The sequence below is a fragment of the Lutra lutra genome, chromosome 15 (assembly GCF_902655055.1).
Source record: "Lutra lutra chromosome 15, mLutLut1.2, whole genome shotgun sequence".
NCBI classification, from domain to species: Eukaryota; Metazoa; Chordata; class Mammalia; order Carnivora; family Mustelidae; genus Lutra; species Lutra lutra.
The window spans coordinates 29,800,269-29,819,888 of NC_062292.1; the positions used below are offsets into that span (position 1 = coordinate 29,800,269).

At 43.4% G+C, this 19,620-nt stretch overlaps 1 protein-coding gene across 13 annotated transcripts in view; it reads left to right on the forward strand.

Annotated features, from left to right (window-relative positions):
• The window catches only part of ENAH (ENAH actin regulator), a 134,932-nt gene extending 117,242 nt beyond the window's left edge, over positions 1-17,690 (forward strand). For 8 of the 13 annotated variants that reach the window (XM_047704444.1, XM_047704451.1, XM_047704454.1 and 5 more), the window contains 9 exons: positions 1,155-1,459; positions 2,361-2,506; positions 2,656-2,713; positions 3,382-3,430; positions 5,072-5,138; positions 7,779-7,841; positions 11,004-11,082; positions 13,953-14,010; positions 14,809-17,690. In XM_047704444.1, coding sequence (XP_047560400.1) covers positions 1,155-1,459; positions 2,361-2,506; positions 2,656-2,713; positions 3,382-3,430; positions 5,072-5,138; positions 7,779-7,841; positions 11,004-11,082; positions 13,953-14,010; positions 14,809-14,846 — 863 coding nt within the window. In that variant the 3' untranslated portion in view covers positions 14,847-17,690. The remainder of the gene's footprint in view (positions 1-1,154; positions 1,460-2,360; positions 2,507-2,655; positions 2,714-3,381; positions 3,431-5,071; positions 5,139-7,778; positions 7,842-11,003; positions 11,083-13,952; positions 14,011-14,808) is intronic. The other 5 variants (XM_047704447.1, XM_047704453.1, XM_047704449.1 and 2 more) reach the window with 1 other exon arrangement.
• Positions 17,691-19,620: the final 1,930 nt, after the last annotated feature.

Below are 19,620 nucleotides of genomic sequence, written 5' to 3' on the forward strand. Positions count from 1 at the left end.
CCACCTTTTTTGCAGTGATAGGATTTAGCAGGAATTACAGGAAGGAACGTGACAACTAATTTGTACATAGAACCAGGATTATAGCCTAGATTTAAATATCCTTTAAAAAATCTTTATTCTTAAGTAATAAGACTTGTTATTGCTGTGTGTGTAAAAAGTTTTCCTTGTGGACGCATCAGTTATGCTTAAACACTGAGTCGGAATTCTAGTGCATGCGGACTTGTGTCCCATGACAGTAATGCCAGACAGGGAGGCACCGTGAGCCTGACAAGGTCACGTGTGACCCACCTGCCGAGCCCTTACAGCCCATAGCCCGAGGGAGAGAAGCAGTCTTTTGCTCTGTGTTCCTCTAAGAGCTGCTGCTGTTTACAGTTAAAAGAAAATTACCACCCCATGTGCGAATAGCATCTTATTTGTCCTAAAAATACCCCTTTAAATTTGGTCTTCTGATACTGAATAAGTTCTCGTTCACTTCTGTGATTTTTACAAGGTTTGGAGACATTTCTCTCTTACCTGTCTTCTAGACTAGGAGGAGCTTCAAATTCTGTATCATTTAATTTAATTATTTCTGGCCGTTACTTTCAGGTTGTATTTGTTCTGGTAGATCGCTTCACTTCAGTGACTCTGTACACATGGCATTTGAAGGCGGAACGTTTTTAAGATGCTGAACCGGGGACCCCCCCCGCCGCCTGTCCTGTTCTCAGTCCAGCCACTGTGGCCATCTGTCAGAGCATAAATGCCGGTCTTCACAGGTGTAGGCTCCAGGGTCTCTACAGTGACAGGTTCACACAGACTCTTGGGGGCCTGTTATTTCCATCCGTCCTAACTGCAGTCCTCCGCACAGGCTTGCTTCTTCAGGGCGCTGCCTCCATCACAGATTTTAGAAGCACTTCCCCAACCCTGAGAACCCCAGAGGTGGAGCTGGGTGACTGTTGCACAGTTCTGTTAATAAAGCTCTAACGTTAAAGTAAGACCTCACATACTTGGCTTTGCATTTTAGTATCTTTTTAACACTGATCTAGACTTTAAACGTTACTTTAAATACAATTCACGAATAGGCAGGAAATGTTTGAGGCATCCCACATCCCTGTCCACGACGTTGCCCCGAACCGGCTCTGTTGTTGACGGTCTTATTTAACATCTCTTTCACTCAGGCCTTGTCTTGGGACCACCAGCACCTCCGCCGCCCCCCCCACTCCCTCCGGGGCCAGTGCCGGCTCCAGCAGTGCTACACCCCCACCCGGGGCCTCCGCCTCCACCTCCACTCCCTGCTGCAGGGCCTCCACCCCCGCCCCCGCCGCCCCCTCTTCCTAATCAAGCACCCCCGCCTCCTCCTCCGCCTCCCGCTCCCCCACTCCCTGCATCTGGATTTTTTGCCGGATCTGCGTCTGAAGACAATCGCCCTTTGACTGGACTTGCGGCTGCCATCGCCGGAGCGAAACTGAGGAAAGTGTCCCGGGTAAATGCATCTTCCCATCTCCGTGCTGTCTGCTTGTGCCTCTTCCTCCTTGGTGACTAGGGTAGCCTCTTTACTGCCTTCTCCTTTCATGAACCCAGTGTTACTTCACTGATTAAAAAATTCGAGCTAATTTGCATTTACAGAAAAGTCAGGAGAATGCAGCTTCTGTAAACCCACCGCCCACTCTCACCACTTCACATTTTGTCATATTTGCTTAATTATTCTCTGTGCATGGGTTTCCTTCTGTGGGACACACACACTCTCCCTTTTTTGTCTGAACTGAGAGTGAGTCAGACACATTGCACCCCCATTTCCCTAAACGCTGGAGTGTGTGGTCTGTGGGAACAGGAACATTGACCTCCATGCCCACTGGAGAGTGCTTAGGAATGGGGGGTTTAGTTGATGGACTCTTCTAATCTGCAAGTGTATTCAAATGTCATGTATTGTCCAACAGTGTCCTTTAGGGGACTTTTCTTTTCTAGCCCGAGATCAGTTGGTACATTTAGCTGTGAGGTCCCGAGTTTGCCATAAAATCAGGGACAATTCCTCACAGTTTCATACATGAGGTTGACTTGGGCGAGGTCTACAGAGCTGACTCTGGAGCCTGCCCTTCAGTTTGGTTTCCCCAATAGTTTCTTCAAGATTGCATTTGGATTATGCATGTTTTGGCAGATTACGCATTTTTTTTTGCCACAACAGTGACGTGTCCTCAGTGTAGGGAACGGGGAGACGTGATAATGTTTTATCCCATTATTGTTGGTGTAAACTGGGATGAAACTTCCACTGATTAATAGAATGTTAGTATCAGTCATGCCACAGGTTCTTAGAAAGATTTAAAAAATAATATCTGGATGTTTGTATTGAAATTAAGGTCCTAAACACAGTCTGTATTCTCATTAAGATGGAGGATGGCTCTTTCCCAAGCGGAGGGACTACCGTCGGTGTGAACGCAGCCTCCTTGAAGTCGGACACGGGCCGTGGGAATGGACCCCTTCCTTTAGGAGGCAGTGGGTTGATGGAAGAGATGAGCGCCCTGCTGGCCAGGAGGTGAGTGAGCAACCGTGTAAATGCGTTCAGGACCGAGAGGGCTGTGTTCGTTGAGGCCAAGTGCAGTGTCACTAGATGTGGCTCTTCCCTTTCCGAGTAGTTCTTACACTAAGATGAATTTTTAAAAATCGGATATCCCTTCTCTCTAGGAGAAGAATTGCTGAAAAGGGATCAACAGTAGAAACAGAACAAAAAGAGGACAAAAACGTAAGTAATAAGGAGAGTCGACCACAACTGAAAATGGGAAAGCCAGGCGTAGCTCTTTAGGAGAGCAAAGTCCAAGATTAGCTGGACGTTCAGTTTCTTATGTCAGCTCTGCACATGTTACGGATGGCTGTCTCAAGCCCGCTGTGTTGCGTTTTCAGAGCATTCCTGTGAGATTGGCCAGGGTGGGGCTGCAGTGGGGGGAGCACGGCGCTCAGCTTGGGGGGCCGCAGTGGGGGGAGCACGGCGCTCAGCTGGGAGCGAGTGCCGCATCTTCACTCGGCATTCAGAGTCTCTTCGGGTCTCTCTTTCCTCGAGTTGAAAAGGAAAGAATTAGACTGATCCGCTGGGACCCCCGTGGTTATTAGCTGTGCCCCCGCCCCGAGTCTGCTCCGCGTGCCCCTGTCGGACACGCCGCACCGTTGCTTCCCTGCCACCTTTGGGCTCCGGTGCCCTGACGCCTGTCTCGGTAGCGGTGCCCGGGGCCGGACAGGGGCTGTGGAAGACAGAGGCGGCAGGTCTGGGCTGCGATGGAAGGCAGAGGGGGCTGATGAAGGGCACGGCAGGCAACGCAGCAGGTGTGTTGGGTGTGGACGAGTGTGAGCCTCTGAGTCTCTGCTCCAGGTTTCTGGTAGGCTCCGTGTGATTAATAAGTGTTCCTCTCTGTTTAGGAAGAGTCAGAGCCTGTAACTTCTAAGGCCTCGTCGACAAGTACACCCGGTAAGTTCAGGAGGTCTATTTTAACCTTTATGAACCTCAAAATACTAATACTCCTCAACTGGAAATGCCCTCTTTACCCATGTTGGAGCCAAGTGCTTGCCTGGTGATGGAAATGTTGTTTTTTGTTCATCCTTAAAAGCAGCGACTTGCTTGTCCTCTGCCTTCGTGATTTGAAAAGATCTGTCAAAACCCAAAGATCAGAATCTCATGATTCTGTCTTCGAAAATCATAATTTTTACACATTCCATGTGTATAGCTGTTGATGATTTAAGGTGATTCACTAGAGCATGGAGACATATATGATTAGATGAAAGGGAAGGACTTTTAATCCCGGAATTTTAAAGGTGGAGTTGCGGTGAGCACGCAGTTAGCACTGATGTCCATTTCAGAACATTCTCAGATGGAGAGCGCTGTCCTTTTGACCATGCCTTTGGGTAATACTGATAATCGGGGAACTAAGACTTCTCATTTTTAAGGAAAAAAGAGGCTTCATTACAGCTTTGGGGAAGTGGTGTTGAACTCCGTGAGGTTTCTGATGTCAAGGACTCTAGGTTGCGAGGCTGTTCCGTAGAATACGAACAAACTACCTGCCCTTGGAGGCACCTGACCGGTGCGGGGTGGGTGACGAGGACGGGAGGGGCCGTTCCCTGTGTTTGGCCAAAGCGAAGAGCAGATCTACCTGTTCAGCTTTTTATCTAATTTAAAATAAAGTGATGTGAATAAATTTGGTAATTTCAATGAGTTAACATCTATAATGGCCATGATTTTATAGGGAAATGTCCACGTTAATTCCTACCCATTTTTGGTTGGAGACTGTCGGGGACCTTTGGAATTCCATTGTTTAGAAATTCTTAAAAAAAAAAAAAAAAAAGAAATTCTAAAAAAAAAAAGTCTGTGTGATTGCGACCCATTTGTCAAAAAGAAAAAAAGAATCTCACATTCTCCTTATTGAATGGTGATTATTCAATATTTTGAAGGCTGTACTGTGGTAAATATTGTGACTTTTTCCTAAATAGGACTCAGCTCAGTTTGTTAATGTTACTTCCATTAAAAATTTTCTGGTTTATGAACTACTTACTGTAATAGCTTTATCTTTCTTCCAGAAGCCAAAATTAACATAGATGTTTTTACTAAGAACACAAAAACTGTAGAACTCCACTGTAAGTTAGAGTCACAGAACCATGTACAATTTGAGAAGAACTATGAATCTGCCCCACCCTGCCAGAGGGGATGACCATATTTTTATAGAGATTTGCTCATAATTTCACTCTTGCGCTCCCTAATTCTTACCCGGGTCCCAAGCTGAGACATCCGTCTCTGATAGGGAGCCCTGCTCTGCTAGAGAGGCGGTGCGCCTCCTGGTTGTAGGCCTCCGCTGTCGGAGATTCACGGCTTGTGGCTCTCCCGGGGGGCTTGTCACACTTGCTTATTAATATCTTCTCATCTACAAATTAGGATCCTTAATAGATTTTAATTAAAGTTCAGAATTGTAACTAAAAACTTTTCATCTGTACAAAAGCGTATTTAAGGTTACTTAGTATTTCGTTTTTTTTGTTTGTTTGTTTGTTTTTTTTTTTTTTTCAATAAATTACTCTGGGAGCATGTAGGGCACTTCATAACTTATGTTCCTTATTTTTAAAGAACCAACAAGAAAACCTTGGGAAAGAACAAATACAATGAATGGCAGCAAGTCACCTGTTATCTCCAGGTATGTCTACTTTCTGACTTTTATGCTACACGTGTATCTAAAAGAAATTAACCTCTCCGGACTCTAGTGGTGGATTTGAAATTGTACAGAGAAGCAGATAAAACCTGGAATCCTATTCCTGCTGAGCACCATGGTGTTTTTCCTAGCGATTGTCTGGATGCTTACTGTTTAGACAGGTTGCCTGAAATTTTAAGCTCGCTTTTATTCCTCCCAATTTTTTTATTTTAAAAAATTCAAAACTACAGAAAAGTTGAGAGAATAGTAGAGCACATGCCTGTGTGCCCCTTACCCAGGTTCCCCAGTTATTAGTTTTGCCCCACTGGTGTAAGGCAGAGAGAGACACAAAGAGACGTGCCTTTGTGTTCCTCTGGAGAGTGAGAAAGCAGTTTGCAAAAATCCTTCATCATTTTTCCGAAGAACCAGGGTATCCTCCTGTGTGACTGCAGTACCGTTATCGCTCTCAAGAAATGTAACATTGAACAATGATATTATGTGATATAGTCACGTTTCCCCAGTAGTCTCAAAATGACAGCCTTCATTTTGGTAATATAATCTTTCAAAGAAACTTCTATGTTTTAAATTGAAAGGCAGCAGGAGAGAAATGCCTGCAATGTTTAAGAGAGAGCAAAACAAAACCTGAAGTTTTGAATTTGTGAAGTAGAAAGATTGGTTTCTCTCTCAGTTGAAACTTCTAGTTAAAATCAACTTAGGAAAGAGAGCCCAGAAACAAGACTAGTGGATTTCTGTTTCTCCCAGGGGCCCTGAGGCATGGTCTTAGCAAATTTCAGCATTTCTTAGCTATGCATATTTTATTGTCATACTAAATATATATCTCAGGAATTGAACATAGATGAAACTTTTTCTGGATTTATGAGATAGTTTAAAGGACTTACTTTTTTTTCCAGAAAAAAAGTATGTGTTTAGAGACTAAAAAGGTTTTGGCCTTTTCTTTCTGAGTTGTTTGCTTTAGTATTAAACCTCTTAAAAAGCAAACTTGGCTCTAATAATAGAAAACTAATAAAAAACAAGGATAGACCTCACATTGTCACAAATCTGTTCAATGTTAGCCTAAATCTAAATTTGGACTTTTTTTATGTGGTTCTTTGTGCTGGTAGGAAGGATTTGGTGATAGCATAGTTTCTTAAGTTCCTCAAAGCCTTTTCGACCATGTAGAAGCTTTTAGTTTCTCAGTGACTATAAGATGAATGTATTTTATTTTAGGAGAAAATGCAAGAATTGCTTTTGGTGGACACGGTTTCAACAGGGGAGAAAATTACACATTTATGCTTATCAGATACCTGATTGATGTGGCCTCCCGGTGTGTCTCTGGCAGTTTTTATAGATTTTCTCCACTAGCACATTTTGAAGCCTGATTTATCAAGTATATATCAGAGCACAGAGCTGTGATGTCCCATGTATCTTTTGAAGACAGAAATGGGACAGGGAAGAATCTTCCTGTTTATGTGTACTCTTCATCTGTACCTTACTGATAGGGGTTCTGTGGTGAGCCTGAGCAAACCCTAAGTCCATGGAGGGACATGAAGTGGGTTCTCCCAAGTGGAATAAAAGTTCCTTGATGTGTTTAGGTTCATTTAAAAAATAGTCTTTAAAAGATTATTCAGACTTCTAAAGGAAGTTTAATAAGTGTTCTGAAAGTCACCTTTTCGTTTTTAGGACTTTTCTGTAGATTAACCAAGTATTGGTTCTTATTATCTAGCAGTGTATCATAATGGTGTTCTGCTCTGGTAGGTTGGTTTTCTTCACCTTTCCTGAAATGGAAATTTGGAAACGCCCGGTCGTTTTCTGACCACTCATACACTTTTTGATAGATTTGAGCCAGCCAGTGATACGTGTCTTAAAATTTCACGCCAAGCGGTTTTAAGCCAAAAAGATTTCGCAAGTATGTTGGAAGGGCTAAACTGTATGGCTTTTCTTCCCAACTTTTCTCCCCCGTTCCTGCTGAGAACCATTGTATTAATATGGCCACTTGATGTGCACCTCATCCTTGCGTGGCGGGGAAGGAACCCCTTTCTCTTACAAACGTCCATGTCGAGGTTGTGTTAGGGTGGGACGGATTGACTCCGGTCATGCACGTGAGGTGCTGCACTGTGCCGTATTTATTCCGTGAAGATGCCAGGTAGTGGGGTAAAAGCAAAAATGTTGTTAAAATTACCTTAAACTATGACTAGAATGTCCCATTGATAAATTTGTGAGTTACACGGTTTTCAGTAAGAGCTCACAGGTCTTATATTCAAGGTAGAAAGAGAGTTCACATGCTTGCTTTCTGAGAAGAGTTAATTTTGCGAACTTAAGGCTACAGTGATTTCTACTGTGTTTCGGTACTTGTTGGTACCTTGTGGAGTAGCCTTTACTATGTGTGCACTCTCTAAAGGTGGTCATCGCAAACGCACCACGATTTACTTTTTGTTCTCTGCAGCTGTCAAACGAGTATGTTACATAACTAGAATTAGTGTCCGAGTACCTCCTTTCATATTGGGGAAAAAAACTATCATTTTAAGGTTAATGGACTCCTTTCATTGTTCGGCTGTGACTACAAATCTATAAAACAGGAACATAGTGCGCATTATTTTTTAAAAGTTCTATTGTGTTTCCCTTTAAATGGTTTTTTCCCCTTCATAGACGGGATTCTCCAAGGAAAAATCAGATTGTTTTTGACAACAGGTCCTATGATTCATTACACAGGTATCATCCTGGTGTGACTTTGTGGTTTGAGACTTCGGAATAACATGTTCAGGATAGGGCTGAGCTTTTTCTACCTGGATTGGTAATCACCACGAGGGAGATGACTTGAGGAAGAGCAAATCTTTCGTATTTAGCTTTATTTAGAGCACTTTTTTAAAAACACAAAGAGATTTTGATTAGGAAAGTTAATAGGGTTTATTCTCCTGCCTTGATTCCCTAGTTGGATCAGGATACATATGAACAGCATATACCCCAGCAAGGCTGGAGTGGCATATGAGGCCGCCTGTGTCTTCTCCAGGCCCTCTGTAGCTGTTGCATTTTCCTCTAAAGGCTTTTCTTCTTAGAAGCTTGAGACAGCCTTTAAAAGGTAGAGTAGGAGACTCGTACTGGAAGTTCATGGAACACGGGACTACATCACAGCTGCGCTTGTGAGAAACGTATTCCTGCAGGAACATCCCCGGCCTGTCCGCACTTGGGGGCAGGTTATGTGCCTTTCCCAATCTGACATCTCCCATCCTGGGCAGCTGGTTTTCTAGGATGAGTCCTGTGACACTTTTTTTTTTTTTTTAATTAAAATTAAGAACTACATATTTCTTAACTAAAGAAATTGACAATTTTTAAAAGTTCCTCAAGTGTTCAAGCTTATATTTAGAATTGATTTGGCAGAACAGGGACTTTAAATATTGTGGTAGTTATTAGGCAGCTGTTTTGAGGTAACACAGTAACCTCTGGGAAGGCCTCATACTTTGTTGTCAGTTGTGGTGAAAACCCATAGATGATAAATAACCGAGGTACGCCCATATTATCCTGTGCAAGTGAAAGTAGTGAAAGTCTACTAGGAACATGACTTAAACAGTATATGGAGGGGTGCCTATGGCAGTGAGTCAGGAGTTCTGCAGACTGTATTTGGCCAAATTATTTTCATGCTATTGATGATAAAAATATTTGGTAAGTTTGCCAGTCAGTTGAATCTGCATAAAATGTTTATATTACAAGCATGAAATAATTTTCCTCTTTTCTCAATGTAGTTTAATCATTGTCACCAGAAGACTTACTTAGAAAATTTGCTAGTACATAGGAAAATAGCATTTAATGAGATCTTCTGTTAATCTTCTCAGTTTTTTTGCTGCTTTCCTACTAGGGCCCCTTGATAGGATAACGTCGATAAACCTTTTTTAAAAGAGTGGTGATTACTTCTTTCCTTCAGTATGAAAAGTTCCCCCCTTTAGTTAATCATCATGGTGATGGTGGTGGATTGCATGTTGGCATGAATTAAAATTTCTTAATTGCATGTTTCTTTGATCGTTTATTATGGAACAATAATGTGTTTTTAATAAGTACAGATATATTCATAACACACTGCCCGGTTAACTTTAGCATACTGTAGATACTCATGTGAACGTTGGGAATACTCATTATATAACTTAGGAGAAAAGTGTTCACTGATTTTACCACTTAAATGTGAAAAGTGAGGGAGAAGCTAAGTAATGAAGAGTGTGAGTCTGGCGAGCAGGGCCAGGCAGCGTGGGTGACTGAAATGCAGTGTGTGGACCGTCAGGGGTGTTCCCCAGACCGGCCTGTGGCCACAGTGCCTGCCTTGCCTGCCGGGGCCTTAACTGCCTCCTCTGTGACCAGGGGGTACAGCAGTCCCCTCCGCAAAGCGGAAAGGAAATACGTCCTGGGAGTAAGTGTTCTTTTGTCCTAGTGCCTCGCTCAGGGCTTACTGAATGAAGTTTTCTGAAAGTTGGTTTCCCTGGTTTGTCCAAGCAGAGCAGCCGAGGTCTCATAAAATGAAATTGATCGACTTGCTTTATATAACAACATGTTAAGCTGTTATGTTTGATATGAAAGCAAATTAACTTACTATTTCATCTTCCCCAGCAATGCCTGTGGGTTTGGAGCATAATATGCCTTTAAGAGTTATGAAATCATAACTTTGAGAAGTTACTGTGCATACCAGTTTTGGTTTAGATTTGTGACGTTGGTCCTCTGCAAACTTGAAGATCCATGACTCAGCTGATAGTTTTCATCTGCACTGAGTTGTGGTCCTCAAATTGTGGCCACTTAATAGTATTAAACCAGAATGTTAGAGGAGTCCCCAGTTAAGACTCTAGATTTTCCGCTGGGATTTTCTCTACTTGCTGGAATGGGAGAGGAGCCATGACTGGTTTATTTGATACTGAAGCTTGTGCTTAAGGCATACCTAATTTCTAAGACTTATTTCTTCATGTTGAATTTTTAAGAAAGGCTAAATTTCTGAGCGTGTAGTAATAATTGGCAAACTACATCTGTGTGGCATTTCTTTTTTTTTAAAGATTTATTTATTTGAGAGGGAGAGAGTGCTCCTGGTGGAGGGGCAGAGGGAGAGGGGGAGAGAGAGAATCCCAAGCAGATTCCCGATGGTGTGTGGAGCCCCACGTGGAGCTCAGTCCTTCGACCCTGAGATCATGACCCCAGCTGAAACCCAAGAGTCAGACGCTTAACTGACTGAGTCACCCAGGCACTGCCCTATTTTTTTTTTTTTTAAGGCCAAATAAGTTTGTGTAAGTAGTTGGAAACTTGTTCAGATAGCATCTCCATAAAAACTTGTTTGGAAACAGCCACATAGCCAACTGGATATGAATCTTTTAATTATTTCCCCATCATTCTTATTTATTTGGATGCTTGAAATGGCATGAAACACATGGAACAGATCATGTGCTTATTACTAAAGTGGCTTTTTCTATAAACCATCGGATTTGTAAACTGATGCATCTTGGTGGTTGGTTTGCACACTTTCAGAAGAATGAGATTGTGTTCCCCGGGGCCTCCATGTCACAGCTCGTCCGGTGTGTCCAGTCCTGGTCAGTGTGCTGCAGACGGCCCCGTTTCCCATCTCTTAGGCAGAGAACGTGTTCCTCTGCCCTTTGCGGAAGGAACACCGTCATCCTGTCACCATTGTCTAATTTCTTTACAAAGAACTGGAAACACTGAGCAAAGTGAAAAATGCTTCCTATTTTCTGTTCTAATCAGTCCTGCAACTTTGACAGTTAACTTTTTAATATCTGTGTTTTAAGAAAAGTACCGAAATCTGATGTTGGGTTGATAAATTTGCAATTTTTTGTGAACTCCTTAAACATCCCAAGTATTTTTTTACCTGTCCTGGAAATTCCATTTGTACAGACCAAAATCTGCACCTTCATCACAGCCCAGTGCCAACGGCGTCCAGACAGAGGGGCTAGACTACGACAGGCTGAAGCAGGTAGGCGCCTGACGGTAGCTTTCCCTCCCTTTCCCGCCGCGTGCACTGCTTTCTCTGTAAAAATGTCTGCTGTGCTGGCATTTGATGGATGGTGAATATACTGGGAAATAGAGTTTAGATCTTTCTGTACAAAGGAAACAGCAACATGAGTACCAAATTTTTTCAAATCTTCGTTTTTTTGGTTCAGTGTGTTCACATAAAGTTCCAGCAGTGGTGGAGGGTGGGGCAGGTGTCTTAATGGCGTAACATCAGCTTTCAGTGTCAGCGCGTGGTATGTATTTGTAAAGGAAAATGGGGTTGCACTTTTCATTTACCATTGGCAAAAAGGGACCCAGTGAATCTGGTTTTGGCAAGAATGTCGGGGAAATGGGTATTCTCAGATTCTTTTATTTTCTAGGAAACAGTTAGGAAAACAGATCACAAGCCTTAAAAATAAATATTTTACCTTTGAACCAAATAATTTCACTTCCAAGAATTTATGCTAAGAAAATATTGTAGAAGTATATAACTCTATAGTGTCAGGCAGGGGCCAGTGGTCATTAAGGAATCAAAAATGAGCGTGTTATGTACTGAATGGTGAGCACTCGCCCAGCTAGGTGAGAGAGATAGGTAACGAAACAGTATGAACAATTCTCTCAACTTTCTGAAAAAGAAAAGGATCTTGTCCATATTTTGGATACCTCTGCATTATACACATAGGTACTCAAACAAGAAAGGGGAAGGACTGATAGGCGAGAAGAGCTGTGGGGCTTTAAAATATTTAATTCCCAGGAGAGGTAAAACAATTTAAAAAAATTGGTAGTGTTAAGAAAAATTTAAAGGAGGGCCAGTGTACACACCTTAGACAATGGTCAGTTTCACGGACCGGAACCCATAGTTGCTGCCGCCAGCAGGGTCTCGTCTCCTTGGTCTTCCTGCCCCACACCCCTGGGGGCCTTTGAGAGCAGTGACCACACCAGCCCTTGTCATAGCCTCAGACTGACCTGCCGGTAGATATGCGGGCCAGGCGCCAGCAGGGCTCTTAGTATGGTGCTGTCTTCTGGTCCTCGTGGGAGGCCTGTGGGATAGTGTGTAGACTCAGACTTGGTGTCTGAGATTCCGAGGAGTTACCTGGCTCGGTCCCATGGCTGGGTCAGCAGCTGAGTCAGGATCAGAGCCCAGATCATTCCTCAAAGCCAACTTCAGATAAATCTGATTTTTATGTTGCAAAGCTATTAGAAAAGTTAACTTGAGTTACATAGTTTGAAAAGGAAGCTTGAGGTCATTGATGATCAAGCCCTAATTTTCCTGTATATTAAACATGGCTTTCTTTTCTTAAAAACACTTTAAAGTAGATGCTTGCACACACTTGAACACGTGGTAAATTTTTGGCTATCTGAAGTAGTGGAGAAGAGAGGAAAGGTTTCCTGTTGGGGCTGATTTTACTATAATTTGAGTAAGGATATCTGATGTCTGTACTAATAATTTCTGTGCTTGTTTCCTCATTGGTAAAGTGGAGGAGTTATTATACTAATTGATAATTTCAACCTTATTTTAAACATGAAAAGCTTTTTAAGAAAATGAACCTTAAACTAGAGCAATTTAATTTTACCTGAGGTGTGCAGTATTAGAAAAGGTCCCATAATGGAAACTAATCATTCAAAGGGTAGGTGTTACTCTTCAAACTGCGTCACCGTGTCAGAGCCCTTTCAGCTGGCATGTGACACTGTTCTTGGCAATTTGGGGAGGGGAGGAGCAGAGGGAGAGGAGGTACTAAGCAGGCTTCATGCCCAGCCCGGAGCCCGGCGCAGGGCTCGATCTCACAATGCTGAGACCATGACCCGAGCTGAAATCACAGTCAGACACTCCACTGACTCAGCCACCAGGAGCCCCTGTTCTCAATGATTTTTTTAAGTTTGGGCAGGGGTGGGGTGATGGTCCGTTATTTCAAAGTGAACTTATAAATACAGATTTTGCGAAATATTTGAAGGTGGAGTGGTCTTCATGGAGGAAGAAGCATCTAGAACAACAGTATTAAATCAAAATACAAACAGGGCTCACACAAGTACTTTAAAATTTCTGATAGCCATATTAACTAAGTAAGGAGAAATAGGTGAAATTCATTTTAATGTATTTAGTTTAATTTAATGTAACTAAAATAGTATTTCAGTATGTAATCAATATTTTAACATTACTAAAGAATTATTACACGTTATTTTCTTAATGCTAAGTTTTTGAAATCTGGTGTGTGTTTTACCCTGGCAACGCATCCCATTTCACACTGGCCACGTCTCCAGTGCTCAGAGGCTGCGTGTGCCTGCGTCCGCCCTGTCAGACCACATAGATCCAGGTGGGGCCTATCCACCCTCGCCTCTGCCAGTTAGGGCAGCCTGTGAGGCAGCTCCAGGGGAGTCTCGGATTCCTTGAAGGAAGGTTTGGCAGCCATAGTGCGATTCCTAAGGAACCCCATACTTCAGACCGGATCACACACAGGCCAGGATCTGCTTATCTGGTTTACATCTCCTGTTCCCTGAACTTGCCCTACACACCATCTTCCAGGCTGCTCCCAGAAGACAAGGTTAAAAGCAGAGCCTATTATCTTTTCTAGAAATGACCTGAAGCCTACCTTTCTCTGGATGACAGAATTATTTTTAGTTTTAGAAAGCACTGTAATGTTTCCCGTTTCGCTAGGCTGAAATAAGTGAAGACTGGGAAGACTGTTAAAACAGGAGTTGCCCGGCTGCGATTAGACAGCCTTTGTCTGGGAGGGAGTCCGGCAACAGAAACCATACAGCAGACTTCATGCATTCTTAAAATTCTATATGAGCAAGAATATTTGTAGCAGTAATTTTTTCTCCCTGTATTTCTGATGTTTTTCTCTAATATTTTAGGACATTTTAGATGAAATGAGAAAAGAATTAACAAAGCTAAAAGAAGAGCTCATTGATGGTGAGTATATAAACAGTTTTGCTGACTCTATAATGTTGGAGAATACCCATTTTTAAGGAAATGCACATAAAAAATAACCAGTTTATTACTTGAGGGCATAAAACAATTTTGCATAGTATCCTGCCCTTCACATGGCTTAGGATGTCAGAAAGGAGCCCTCTCCTTCTTACGGTGGAAGTTATTTGTAAAAATTGGGATTAAACGAGGTCCCTATGTGACAGGGGTTGATTAACATCAGAACAAAGTCCAGGCAGAGGGGACAGTCTCTGGCCTCACATCCCAACCTGCTGCCTTCTCTATAGACTCTGAGCCCACAATGTCCGTGTTATCATTGTGGACACGAAAGGGAGAGTGCGAATGAGCGTGTGCATGTGCGTGTGTGTGTGTGTCTGTGCACACAAGCTAGTACTGTCTCTGTGTTAAGAAAAGCAAAGTCTGGGGCCGCCTGGGTGGCTCAGTGAGTTAAGCCTCTGCCTTCAGCTCAGGTCATGATCTCAGGGTCCTGGGATCGAGCCCCGCATCTGGCTCTCTGCTCAGCGGGGAGCCTGCTTCCCCCTCTCTCTCTGCCTGCCTCTCTGCCTACTTGTGATCTCTCTCTGTCAAATAAATAAACAAAATCTTTAAAAAAACAAAAAAGAAAAAGAAAACCAAAGTCTGTGCAGCAGCAGATGCGGGGTCTGCTTGGCTCTCTGTTACTGGGAGTTTGAAGACAGCCACTGAGGTTTCTTAGAAGGAATCTCTCACTGATTTTACCTCACCGTTGTATTTACTTGAAATACGTTTCCTTTTCATGCCCAGCGATCAGGCAAGAACTGAGCAAGTCCAATTCTGCGTAGAGAGACGAACCGAGGAGGCATAGGACTCTGTCTGGACAAAGAGCCTTGCGAACCACAGCTGTTAACAACAAACCCCTACATTTGTGAGCTGCGAGAAGAAAGTGGAGACAAACAGTCGGAAGAGGAAAACCAACATCCTCACGAGCCTTCAGACGCGTTATTCTGGCGATAAGCTATTTCCCTCCCAGTTTGCTGCTTTTTTCTGACCTTTTCAACAGGATGAAAGAGTCGGATACGAATTCCTGTTTCATAGTTATGCAGAAAATACTAAACCTATCAGGCAAGATCGCTGTGCATTGAAATATTTTCATGTCAAGACAAAATCGCACGTTTTTCACAATTCATTGCTAAAATAAAGAGGAGAAAGGCTTAAGAAGTTTGTTTTCAGAGAGTGCTGACGAAGAAATGAGCAAGTTACACAATTGTATTGTAAATGTTTCTCTCAGGTTTGTCTTCCCTATCACATTTGATATTCCGTGAGGGATGGAGATCAGCCCTGTGTAGGTTAAGATCCTAAAATGTGGAACAAATGGAATTGTATGTGCTTTCCAAGGGTGATATTTATAAGAAAGTGTCCTAAAAATGGTTTGTCTGGCTTGAGGAATTTTAGAATGATAGGAAGTCTCTCGAGTTAGCCTTCATGCAATTTTGTAGATTAAAACATAAAATTCGTCCAGAATTTAAAGATTTAGATGCCTTCCTAAATTGTTAAAATGCTTTACCAAAATCTATGACTCCTACATAACACACCAGTGGTCAAATGTAAAACAATATATTGTAGACTTACTGTAGGTTTTCAACCTTTTTTAGATTTATGCATGTGGACATTTTTATAATGTAATTACAACCACCACAAGATTAGCTTTTTTAATTGCAGACAGTAATGCATGTCCCACTAATACGTAGCGGCCTTTTCAAGGCCTGGTCCCAGGGAAAACCTTTTGTAGAGTATGGGGGAGGCGGGAGGAAGGGAAGGAATAATTTTTCTTTTAAAGTTAATTTCTGCACTTTTTTTTCTCAATTACCTGCATGAATAATAATGAGGACTATTTTGTGACTTTAATTGGTAAATATGTTAGCAGAACCAAGTACTCAATCTTTTACATCATGTGTTCAGCTGTTCGTATTTTAACTTGAGTAATTTCAATGGTCTGAAACATGATTCTGAGCTTCCCAGGGATTACGTCGTACTGCGGAACTCGAAAATCCGATCCCTGAATTTGGCAGTTGCTTTACTACCTAGGTGCCCTGCAGTTGGACAGGTATGTGTTCCTGACCAAGAAGCTGCTTTTGAATTTTGTTACGTGGAAAAACACGAAGTAGTTGATGTCCGCAGAAACTGAGGTCACGGACACCATGCAGTAGAGGGGACCAGTGAGGGGCTCTGTGTGGTTGTCTTGTTGTGACCGAGCGAGACTCAGGTGGTGAAAAGAAGGACCTAGACCCCCCCTCACCCCATGCGGGTGTGTGCGGGCTTAACCCGTGCCCTTCTCCTGGAAACTAGCGAAGATTAAAATAGGGGAGAAATCCTATATGTTGCAATGATAGATTTTTTTTTTCTTAATTTAGGAAATCACAAATTCTCCAGGCTCTCCATCTTGATTTATGCTTCAGTTATGTGCCATATTTGCTTTGAAATCTTTGATTATCTGAAGTTTTTACTAAAATTTTGAAGAAATAATCCATTTTCATCTGCTTTCTAGATTTTGTAACCTCATTCGGTCAGACAGAGCTTGTCGGTAGCATAGTTTACCATTCAAAAGGGTTTGAGTGAGGAAATTGTTTTCCTTGTTAAATAGTTCCTGTTTCTGTAGAGAGTTCAGTTTTAGATTAATCTGTGATGGATGAGCTATCCTAATTCAGCTGTGCAGTTCTCTGTCAACCGCTCATCGTCAGGCAGCAGTAGGAAAGGCATTCAAGCTGCAGCTGGCCTCTAACGTACTGTCTTCTAGAAGAAAGCAGAGGCACTTTGATCTTTATTTTTGTCCTTTTGGTTATACAAACACTTGGATGGTGTAGACACTCCTGTCCCCTATAAATCAGGTGAGCAATCACTTGATTTTTGTCGGTGAAGTTAGTCTCTCGTAGGTTAGAGTACTGGGTACAAGTGGTCCAAAGTCAGAGAAGAGACTAGAACCGCACGCTGGACCTTAGTGAGGGGCTGCCGTCTGCGCTCGCTGTCTCGTGCCTTGGTCCAGTCCTCCCAGGATGTTTGTAACGGGACAGAGCCAGTGCTGGGTCACATCGCGGTGCATCCGTGTGCGTTCGCCCGGATCACTCAACGTGTTCTTCCCAATCACTGTACATGTTGGCTGTCCTGCGGGACAGTTTTTGTCATCGTTAGAGATTTCGGTAATTAAGATGGGAAGCAGAAGCCTAAGACTTTCCTTAGTGAGCTGACGTTCCCTGGAGCCCGTCGTGCCCACGGTGATCGTGCTGTGCTCACTGGCTGTCCGAAGCTGCGTGCAGTTCAGGGGGTCCTTTCTGACGACAGGAAGGCGCTTCTTTCCTCAACACTGTGATGTGACCCGTGACATATCTGTCCTACGTGCTCTGTACATGGCCAGCAGCCCATTGCAAACCAACTGAATGTACACATTTTAACGCGGTGCTGACATCTCCCCCAAGTAGTCGTCATGGTTTCCCGGTTTGTCCGCAGTTTGCAAGCCTCACGCGTCAGTCCGAACTGAAGATGAAACACTGATGAATGTTGGACTCTCATGCTTTAGGTGTGCTTCCTTTTTCAATTGTTCGGTTCTCTGCTATTTTTACCGTACTGTTTCATTTCAATTTCCTACACGCTAACTTTGTTTGTGTGATTGAAATAAACTTGCAGTATATACATGTGGCTTGTTTGTGACACTTTAGGAGAAATAATCTGTCGGCTCTAAAATAAGTCCTGTTGAGTGTGCAAGCCCGTGACTTCACTGCCTAAAGCCTACACAGCTCGTCACCGTTCCTCCCAGATTTCCCAAGTCGAAAATGCTGAGTAACACAGACAGAGGGAAGACGTGATTGGTCGTCTCCTGTTGGTTTGAAATGGCTGTCGTGTGTCCCCGCTCCCTGTCTCCCCTCGGCCCGCCTCAGTGCAATGGCTTACTCTTCCTGTTGAGAGAGCGACAAAGGTTTAATTTTACTGTTTTGTTCTATGGCGTAGATGCTGAAACTCACACAGTCACCATTTCCCTTTATGTGGTTTGTGGGGGGAAAAGGCCTTCCAAGCCCTGAATTTTAAGCGCAGTGAAGTCCGATCTGTGGTGTTTTTCGCACGCCAATGTCATGGCCCTTCGTGCGAGCAGGGACACTGTTTGTCTGACTTCATGCCATACTGATTTTGAGTCTGTTGTTAAACTGATGTCTTCATGAGAGGTCCAGTAATCCCGTCTCTCCTCCTCCTCCACACCCCGGGTTTCTCTGTCCTCCTCACCACTTCTCCTGGGCGCCTGCAGCCATCTCACCAGTGGTCTACCGTTCCAACGATGTCAGCCGTCTCTGACTCTTGCTTCCCTTCATGTATAAATCACAATGTTCATCCACAAACTAGAAGTTGCTTCCTGTTCGGAAATGAATCCAGCAACATGGAGTGCCTGGGTGGCTCAGTTGGTTGAGTGACCAGCTCTTGCTTTTAGCTCAGGCCATGATCTTGGGGTTATGGGATCGAGCCCTACGTGGGGTCTACACTCAGCACGGAGTCTGCTCGTCCTTCTCCCTCTGCCCTCTCTCTCATAGATAAATAAAATCTTTAAAAAAGAAAAAAAAAGTGAATTAAGTAACAGATTGCAACCTTTTCAACTTGCCTAACCACAACTTCTGTGTCTCCTAAGATCTCTCTACTTCAAGTGCCGTGAAGAGCTGGCCTATCAGTTCTAAGAGTTACCCTGTAGAGAACAGTTGACACAGGAGTGCTGTGTCGTAACGTTTTAACCCCATCACCTTTAAAGTCTGTCGATGGGCAGCATGGAAACGGCACCACAGGAAGCGCTCTGTGTGAAAGGACGCTTTCAGGGTTCTTGCTCCTTCATGTCTCTGTCCTCTAATCCTGTTTCCTAAAGACGTTTACTTCAAAACCCCAAACCTGTTGTTGTTAAGACGAATTTGTGTCCATACGTCTCCTCAGAACTCTGAGGGATGAGAAAGGGGTCCCAGAGTGCGTCCAAAGGGCTGATGGTTAATACCTCTGACTTGTGACTGAAAACCCACTTAGTATTTATATGCGGATGCTTTTGAAGTTGTCAGAACCCGAAGCATGTGTTAGGACCTGTGAATATAAGTGAACGGAGTTGTTCTAGGTGCCTTCGGTGCCGTGCGAAGTGAAGAACGCTGGCTCTTACACGAGTAGCCTTCTCTGGCGTCTGAGCACACCTAGCAAAGACGCTGGAGCGGGCAGCCCTCCTGGGAAGGACATTTCCGTGACTGAGCACCGCGGGGGCCCAACATCCAGACGGGCCATAGGCTTCCTGTGTCCTCGTTAGGTTGGTTCTAGAGAGTTTTTGAGAAGAGATTTTTTTTTTACATCCTAATAATATTAGAAAAGTAAAGCCTTCAACTTAAGTCTAAGACTGATTAGAAAAGAAACAGCTACAACAGCAAACATCAGGCGGCCGGGGCTCTGTGGCCCAGGGACAACAGGGCTGGCCGGGGTCTTCCGGGAAGGACACTCATTCACACACTGCTTGTGTACAAGCTGTGTGAATTCACCCGCCTTTCTAAGCAGTTTTTCCTTATAAGGTAACCATTTTTATGAGAGGGTAAATCTGTGAATTTGTCCCAGTGA